The following is a 9,212-nucleotide window of genomic DNA, read 5'->3' as shown; positions in this document are numbered from 1 at the left end:
TTTTTATTTATTATTCTTGTATTATTGTTATAATAAAACAAAAAAAGCTAACAATGTGTATCCATATTGAATTCCATCTCAATTATATAATTACAATGTAGTCGGAAAATTTGGACTTGTTGGACAATGTTGTTTGACATGTGACTTGTGGTAAGTTGTTTTGAGAGAAATTGAAAAAAAAAGAATTATTTTAGACATTTAAAAAAAACTTTTTTTGGACCGAACTCGTCACACATGAAGATTAAATCCATCTCATTCATTGTTTGGACGTCCACAAATAAAAATACGAGATATAAAATCATTTCGGATTGAATCGATTCATTAAAATACTAATTTAAAACCTTTCTTGAAATCAAACAATAAACACGAACTTTCGGAAAAATATGCGTTAAATATCTGTTCCTGAGATAAAATAAAGTAAGGCGGACCTTTCTAACAATTCGCTCCATCGGACGAATAATTTCTAAGAATTTTACCCAAGGCATACTAAGAAACAAAATATACTTTCTTCGAAATCATAAAACCTTTTGTTTTCAAAGTAGCTTAGTGCACCAATTATTTTATCGGCCACCAAGCTACCCAAAAGTAACCTAAGAAATAAACGTGGTATTCATAGATACATAGTGTAACGAACGGTTTAACGCGCGCTGATCTGATCTCGCGGTGGTGATGCAGAGGGCGTTTACGTCGTTCTTCTTCCAAGGGTCGGGTTATATGGAAACGTGGACTAACCTTGGGATACAGTTATATATAGTCGGGGAGGTTCTTGACTGCAAATCGTCTCGTTGATAACAGCTTCCTCGTGGTCGGGAAGCTGGCTCTGCGGTCCTCTCGTTGGTCGGTCCTCTCACGGCTAATGTTTCTCCGGAAACGGCGTGAGGAATACAGGGGACGTTGGGCTGGTACTCTTGGGAGGGAGTGGTGCTGCACTCGACCTCACAGTGGTTCTTCAGCAAGATAGTGGATCTCTGGGCCCCGTCTCCCCCGGGAGACGTGCACAGGAGAGATCTTTCTTCGTCTGTCGATGGCGGGTGAGAGAGTCGCTCTCCATGCACGCGTGCCTATAAGGCTTTTTCCTGTGTGGCCACTCGAAGTAAAGGGCGAATGTTGCACTATGGGACGATGGAGAGAACGTCGTGTTACAATAGTAAATATTTCATTTATTATTAAATTCATACTATTTTGTAAATTCACACTATTCCTAAATTTTCGGGGGCGAGTGCCCCCTCATGCGCCTCCCCCCCCCCCCAAATGACATCCCTGCATGCGGTCTCTGTGACGGGGCGGAATGTAAAATGCCGGAAAACGCAAATATCGGAAGGCAAAGATCGAAAATCGAAAGATCAAAAAAAAAGGGTGCATGGTAAACGGTATATACTAACTTAATTTGCGCGAGCAGGATACGACAGGAACAAGATGAACAGGCTTTTCCTCCCGTATTCCTTCTGCACATTTTTAATTTAAGTTTCATTCAAATCTTCGTAAGTTGACATATTCATACTTTTTCGTTTCGAAGGACCTGCAGATAGAGTTGTCAAATAGTCTCTTTCATGTTCTCTTTTTTAACACAATTCTTTTGTTCTCTCTCTCTTTTATGTAATATACCCAGAATGTCCTATTTTTACAATAATTTCACGCAGTCCGTATTAAGTATTTTGGGCCCGTAAGCAAAAAATCATCAAGGCCCCCCACCTCGGATTTTTAAATCGAAATACCAATTTTTTGGTTTCACAACGCAGTATTAATATAACTATAATTAGTGTTAATATGTAGATACATAATATAATTTTCTTAATTTAACTCACCTATTATAAAATTTCTTCTTTCGAACCTTGCTATTTGCAAAAACTTGAATTAGTTGTTTGAGGTCCATTTTGGCTGCTTCTTTGTGCTCAATTGGAAGCAAAGATAGTTCATTGAGTCTGGTTTGACCGATCGAATTTATTTTGTAATCTTTAATTATTTTTGAATTTATTGAATATTCTTTCTACACTGCCACAGTTACCGGAAGAGTAAAAAATAACATGAATGTGGTGTATACTTTTGAAAAATCACTCTCCAAACAACTGTACTTGGTAATAAGCAATTCTGAAAATTGCCTTATGGTCGTTGTTTCAAAAAGATCTTTCTTTATTAATAAAAGTACATGAACAAATTGAGATTCGAATCAATCTTAGAAAACTTCTGGATATTTTTTATCATTTCTGGATATTATTCTGAGATTCAAACAAGGGACTGAAATGTCTGTCTCCAGCATATTAATAATTTTCCTAGGTTCAAGAAAATCGAAATAGTTTTTCATTAATTCCCGCAAAACGTGTCTTAATTTGAACAGTTATTTTGACGATTTATGGCCCCCTATCTCCGTGGGCCCGTAAGCATTGCTTACCCCCGCTACATAGTAGTTACGCCACTGAGTCCGTACTATTTACTATATTTCCTGTGACAAGATATCGCGTGGCAGCTCCGTGCAACCTAGCAACACTGAGCGTATACAGTATACATGTCTGAATCTTCATGGTCAAGATCAAACAGCCCTATTGCATTCAATCGTCCAAAGAAACACAATAAAATCGGTTCAGATATGAAAAATGTTTCAAAAATGGCAAAACAATAAAAGAATCAGCAGAAATAGCTGGCATTAATGTGAATACTGCACTTTTAATTATTAATACGTTTAACAAAAATGATGGTTTGCTAGCAGAAAAAAATATTGAATTTGAAAAACATTTAATTTAAAGTTGAAAATATTGAATTTGAAGTGGAAAACCTGCATAGACAACTCTCTCATCGTTTTAAAATCATTTTTAGAATATGAGTTTAGCCAAGCTTATTCAGAATTTTTATCTTCCTTAACCCTTTGCTGCTACAACAACGATAAATCGTTGTTTTGAAATCGGCGAAGATTGCTACGACGATCGTTGTTGACGTCATTAATTGTCGTATTTCATTACTTTCTTTGCCAGCGCATCAGTGGCACGAAACATTTTTTTTATATACGTATTTATATTTATTTTTCAATCAAGCTTTATAAATATTTATCAATTTTTTAAAAGCTCTTCAATTTCGGGTTCATCATCAAAGTAAATTTCGGGTTCGTTGTCAAAGTCATATAAGGAGTTATTACTTGGGAATTGATTATTGTCGATAAATTCATTTTCAGAATCAGTAGAGCTGCTGATTTGTCGAGTTCCTCGGCGAGGAGCTATTATTTCGCTTTCGTCACTTTCACTGTCCGATATCATTTTGCAGAGTTAAAATAAATGGCAAAAAACAATAGAAATCCGCTTTCAATTATATAGGTCACGAGACGTCACGAATTCGTGCAATCAATCAAATGCAACTGAAATGCATACAAAATGTTTATGATACATGTTGAAAAATTATTTGATTATTAGAAACTTCGCATCCTTGTGTGTCTCGCTCACACATACACAATTAAAACCAAGAACGAAAGAGAGAAAGACCGCTACCTGTTTCAAATGTATCGCATGTTTTAACAACGACAAATACGTCGATGTCTAAAAATAGATTATTGAAAAAAATAATGCGTCGGAAACAATCGTCAAAACTTATTTAGTGTATATATGTAGGTATCTCTTTCGCACGCACGCATGTAAAAGCAAGACAGAAAGAGAGAGCGCGAGTCCACAACTGCTTCTTAAAAATTTATATAAAGTATTAAAAAAATTACGCGCGTTCGGCGAAGCAAGTATGTAAAAAAATATATTATATTTATTTTTTTATAAAGTAATTACAAATGTTAGCATTTTTCGCTTGGACATTGAAAAACCTCGTAGCAGCCAAAGGGTTAAGAGGGCTGTATACCTGAAACCTTAATTTTGTTGCCGTTCCTTTCTTCGATATATATATTGAGTGAATGCGACAATATATATCAATATATATACATATATATATATTGAGTGAATGCGTCAGTTGCGCCTCGACCAAATAATACCTATTTTAAATCGACAAAATCGAGGTTTGGTATTCTCCAGTTTTCGCTGGACTCTTTTCGTGGGTGTAAAAAAGAGGCGATTTTATAGATGTTTGGCGGCTCCTAGCTCCTATAAAAAATAACTAATCAACAAAAATAAAACCACAAAAACATGCCTATGGTGGATATCCATAACATATCAAAAAATAATTTCTCTAGTGCCATAATTGAGGAAGGGAGAAGTCTAATACGTTTGTATGGACAAGGCGCTGGTGTCCAGCCCTCTTGATGAATATATTTCATGAAAATTTTTTAGAAATACAAGTCGAACAAAATTCTGTGTTAGAAGTAATGGCTACAATAAATTTATTAACGAATATATTAAGTCATAGATATGAAGTATCATTTCTTCCTATCAAAATAAAATATATTCTTTGTCTGAAAATAAAGAAAATTTATTGCAAAGTGAAATAGATAAATTCAATTTAAATTGTATGAATTGCACATTTGAATTTATGGACTAATCAACTATCAAATATTAAGAGTTTTATTTAGATGAAATTAAATTAGACTTTTGCGTAACTAGTATTTTGTAAACGCATTTACTCGGTTGGGTAAATTATTTTTGAAAATTGAATCAAGTTCTAAATTTTCGGTTTACATTGTAATTATACAGTTGAGGTAGAATTCAATATGGATACACATAGTTGGCTTTTTTTTTGTTTTATTATAACAATAATTATTTCAATACACACAAATAATATACAAAAATAAATACAGGAGCACGAATTAGTAAATACATTCATAAGTAAATTTGAATACACGTCAATCATATTTACACAGAAAAGTAAATATCAAATCATATAATATATTGCCATTTCCCTGGCTGACTAAACATGTACTGATATGCAGACATATTATATAAATAAATATTTAGTTAGATAACAAATATATCCAATCTTTATATGCAATCTGAACTTGAAAAAGTACCAAGTGAAGAACATCCTGACGGATGCCACATGCAAGAAACTAGAGGCATTTGAGATGTTCACATACAGAAGGATGCTGAGAATCTCATGGATGGCGCATCGTACCAATGCCGAGGTGCTTGCCCTGATGGGAAAACATGTCGAAGTGCTCAAAAGTGTGAAAAGACGTAAATTGGAGTACTTTGGACATGTGATGCGGAGCGAAAAATACGATCTCCTGCGCCTAATAATCCAGGGGAAAATCGTAGGCCAACGCAGTCGCGGCAGGCGGAAAACATCATGGCTAAAGAATCTTCGGCAGTAGTACGGCTTCAGCACCCGAGCACTATTCCGAGCAGCAATGGACAAAATAAGAATGGGACATCTAGTTGCCGACGTTCTAGGAGGACATGGCACATGAAGAAGAAGAAGAAGAAGAAGAACATGTCAACATGATGTCCTCGGTCGATTTAACTCTTGGGGATTGCAATTGTAAAAAGGGCCAATTTGGTGATATGTGCAAACACCACATGGGTATATATGTATGTGTATTATACTTAAATTAAACAAGGACATAAAATATCTGGTTCGGTGATTATTCCGCCAAAAGCGATCTCGCGTACGTCACTAAAATCTCGATTACGAAACATCTGGCACCCAAAAACTCCCATCATTCGAAAGCTACCCATGCAAAATTTTGCATCAATGCCAGATATTCTGCATTCGCGATTTTGTGCGCGCGATGTCAATTTGCGCAATAATCCGGTTACCAACATTTCTATAGTCGTTTTTATGGATTTTAACCATTTGCCCGCGGCCGTCTTCTATGGAAGCTTTGCGTGACAAGTCTGTAGCGCAGCTGTCTTCCATAGAATTTCTGAACTTTGCACGGGATTTTGAGGCTTATATGCGCCTATTTCAACTGTTTTAGGGTTCAAAATTGGTTGAATATATTACTGAGAGTTGAATGCCATCTATTCAATTTGCTTAAAATGAATATATACCAGTCAAAATTAGTTTTTTGTGGAACCATACTGAAACCTCGTTTATGTGACGTCACGTCTGTTGAACAATGGCGACGATACGTCTCAATTGTATGAAGAATGATTATTTGACAATTAAGCCAAAACTACGAGATACATTATGTATTTTATTGTTTAAAATAATACTTCATGTGTTAATTAACATTACTGGTTACTTGAGTCAATATTAAAATCTGTATTTAAGGTCGAAAACTCGATTGCCAAATTCGCGAAAAAGGTGCCGCGTACAGGGCTTGTTCGCTCTATTTATTGCCGCGGGCCACGGTTTAAGGGTTTATAGAATTCTTTGTCAAACAAAAACGAGTCGTTAAATATCTTTCTTCTATAGGTATTACGGATGAGAGGGGCACTAAAAACATCATTGCACGTGGGCGGCCAAAACTTTAAAATTCAAACAGTATTAATATAATAATAAACAATCTTTTACACATAAGTATATGTATGTTGTTATTATTCGACCTTATGAGATTTTTTATGACGCACAAGGTCACCTTTTTGGATGAATGATTTTAAACAAATGTCACATTTGTGTGATTTTATACCAATATGAAATTTTTCATGTGACACGAGGTTGGATTTTCTAGTGAATGATTTGAAACAAATATTACATACGTGTGGTTTTATCCCAGAATGCGTTTTGTTATGTAACCACAGACTGGATTTTTGAGAAAATGATTTGAAACAAATTTCACATTTGTAAGGCTTTTCCACCGTGTGAGATTTTAAATGTAACGCAAGTTCATATTTATAAATAAATGATTTAAAGCAAGTGTCACATTTGTGTGGTTCTTTCCCAGAATGCGTTTTTTCATGTAACCTGAGCTTAGATTTTAGACTGAATGATTTTAAACAAATTTCACACTTGTAAGGCTTTTCCCCCGTGTGAAGCCTTAAGTGTAACACAAGATAATATTTTCGAGTAAATGATTTTAAGCAAATGTCACATGTGTATGGTCGTATCCCAGAATGCAATTGTACATGTGCCACGAGGCCAGATTTTTGAGAAAATGATTTTAAACAAAGTTCACATTTGTATGGTGTAATTCCAGTGTGCAATCTTTTATGTGTCAAAAGTTCACCTTTTTGGATGAATGATTTAAAACAAACGTCACATTTGTGAGGTTTTATCCCAGAATGCGTTTTTTTATGTAACCCGAAACTTGATTGTTGAGAAAATGATTTTAAACAAATTTCACACTTGTAAGGCTTTTCCCCCGTATGAGACCTTAAATGTAATACAAGTCCATACTTATGAAGAAATGATTTTGAGCAAGTATCACATGTGTATGGTTTTATCCCAGAATGCGTTTTTTTATGTAACCCGAGGCTAGATGTTTGATTAAACGATTTAAAACAAATTTCACACTTGTAAGGTTTTTCCCCCGTGTGAGATCTTGAATGTAACTTGAGTTGATATTTACGGAGAAATGATTTTGAACAAATATCACACTTGTGTGGTTTTATCCCAGCATGCAATTTTTCATGTGTCACGAGGCTAGATTTATGACTAAATGATTTAAAGCAAACGTCACATTTGAAAGGCTTTTCTCTACTATGTAAAACAAGTTTAGATTCACTGGGCAATGTCTTTGAATTAATTTCACATTTCTTTTGGTGAATTTTCGCTAATGAAGGCTTGTCGTCCCATATTACATCTTCCAACAAAATTTCTTCAGTCTTGATCTTCGAACTATCACCTAACCTCAGTTGAGACGTTTCGTAGCTTCGAAAACAAGCCTTTCGAAAGCTGATTAACGATTCCAGATTGGTCTTACACGAAAGACATACCGTCTCCGGCAATCCGTCGCCTCTTTCAACCTGAAGATGGAAAATGAAGGATTAATCGGAGATAAGGGTTAACCAATTGGGTCCACAATAATTGCAACCTGTAACCAGCAACTGACCTGAATTTGACAGCAGGTACGAATGCGTTGCTGCAGACGCTCTGGATGAGGATCGCCGAAGATTGAGACGGAAGACTCGGCCGGAGCTGATCCAAGACAAAGCCTACACTCCATCGTTCCCGCATCTAACTCTGACAGCAACCAGATCGACTGGAGTTTGCTTCGCTATTTTTAGTGACATCTTTGGTCTAAATTTGGTACTACATAGTTGACAACTCTTAACCAGACTAAAAATTCCTTGCATAAGCAATTCCTCTAAATTTAAATACTGTGGCAACTAGGTCTAGACTGTCCCGAGTTCAACAGACAAATCCCGAGTACCGCATTAACTAAATTTGTATACATATGTTATATACAAAATGTATAATTATAGAGGCTCGCTTAATCTTTTATGAATAATATTTAAAACTGTCGGCGTCAGCTGAAAGTGTTCGAATCTTCGAATCGGCTGAATCCGAGTGACTCTGACTTTATTTAACATTACTTGCGATATTAACCTTTAAAGGTCTGTTCATACCTATCCAGCACGACCTGTATCCTGCAAGTGCGGATAGTATTCTTTGGTACATTATATGGACGTATTCATACTCCATTCGCGCATGCGCATTTACCCATTCATGCGCGTCCATATAGAATGTACTAAAGAATACTGTCCGTACTTGCAGGATTCGGGTCGTGCTGGATAGGTATGAACAGACCTTAATACTTTTAATAATTGTGATTCATGCAGAATAATTTCGAAACAGACTTTGTGTGTAACTATGTATGTATGTAAGGTTTGTTGGGAACATCGAAACAAATCAACGTTTCTATGACGACGATTCGATATCGTTATTCGATTAATTCGATATCGATATTATTTTATTTCGATTTAAACAAATTTAATAAATAAACAAACCAATGTTTATTATTAGATTGTTTTGCCATGTTTAAGCTGTTTATATTACAAATACCGAGCGAAGCCGGTTAAAACCACTAGTATATTATAATTTAAATAAAATTTTGTATTTTTTCTTAATTTGTAGGAATATAGTACAACTCGTGCTATTATATTATGGAGGATGAACGAATGAGACGACTGGCATGTTAATGCACGTGTTTATTATATGACAGCTGAAGACAGAGTGAGTAGCGGCTCTCCGAACCCAGCCGGGTTGGTCCCCACTCGCAGGAAGGCAACCAAACTCGACCATGTCGTATAAGCGAGCCGCCACAATATCAAAACCAGCGATCTCATCATCGATCCTGTCCAAAAACGCATAAACTCAAGGGCAACGACCCTTCGACCATTCCAGAAGAGAGAGTTTGTAGGAATCTCGTCACCGCAATCGAAACATCTAGTGCGACGGAGAATACATTT

General features: G+C 35.8%; 2 protein-coding genes across 2 annotated transcripts in view; both read right to left on the bottom strand.

Moving 5' to 3' along the window:
• The window catches only part of LOC143919146 (uncharacterized), a 1,208,594-nt gene that overhangs the window by 222,877 nt on the left and 976,505 nt on the right, over positions 1–9,212 (bottom strand). The gene's annotated exons all lie outside the window — the stretch shown is intronic.
• Positions 4,667–8,031, bottom strand: LOC143918846 (uncharacterized). The gene is made up of 2 exons (XM_077440918.1): positions 7,853–8,031; positions 4,667–7,766 (listed from the first exon to the last, which is right to left on the bottom strand). Exons 1-2 carry the CDS (start codon positions 7,964–7,966, stop codon positions 6,399–6,401), a joined length of 1,482 nt encoding a protein of 493 aa, XP_077297044.1. The 5' UTR covers positions 7,967–8,031; the 3' UTR covers positions 4,667–6,398.

The sequence above is a fragment of the Arctopsyche grandis genome, chromosome 11, assembly GCF_051622035.1.
Source record: "Arctopsyche grandis isolate Sample6627 chromosome 11, ASM5162203v2, whole genome shotgun sequence".
In the NCBI taxonomy this organism is placed as follows: Eukaryota; Metazoa; Arthropoda; class Insecta; order Trichoptera; family Hydropsychidae; genus Arctopsyche; species Arctopsyche grandis.
This window is presented reverse-complemented; position numbering and strand designations above follow the sequence as displayed.

Excerpts from the sequence above, each read along its gene's own strand:
- LOC143918846 (XM_077440918.1), bottom strand. The coding sequence starts at position 7,966 with ATGGAGTGTAGGCTTTGTCTTGGATCAGCTCCGGCCGAGTCTTCCGTC. Across the intron at positions 7,767-7,852 it reads GTACCTGCTGTCAAATTCAG|GTTGAAAGAGGCGACGGATT; the intron begins GTCAGTTGCTGG and ends TTCCATCTTCAG.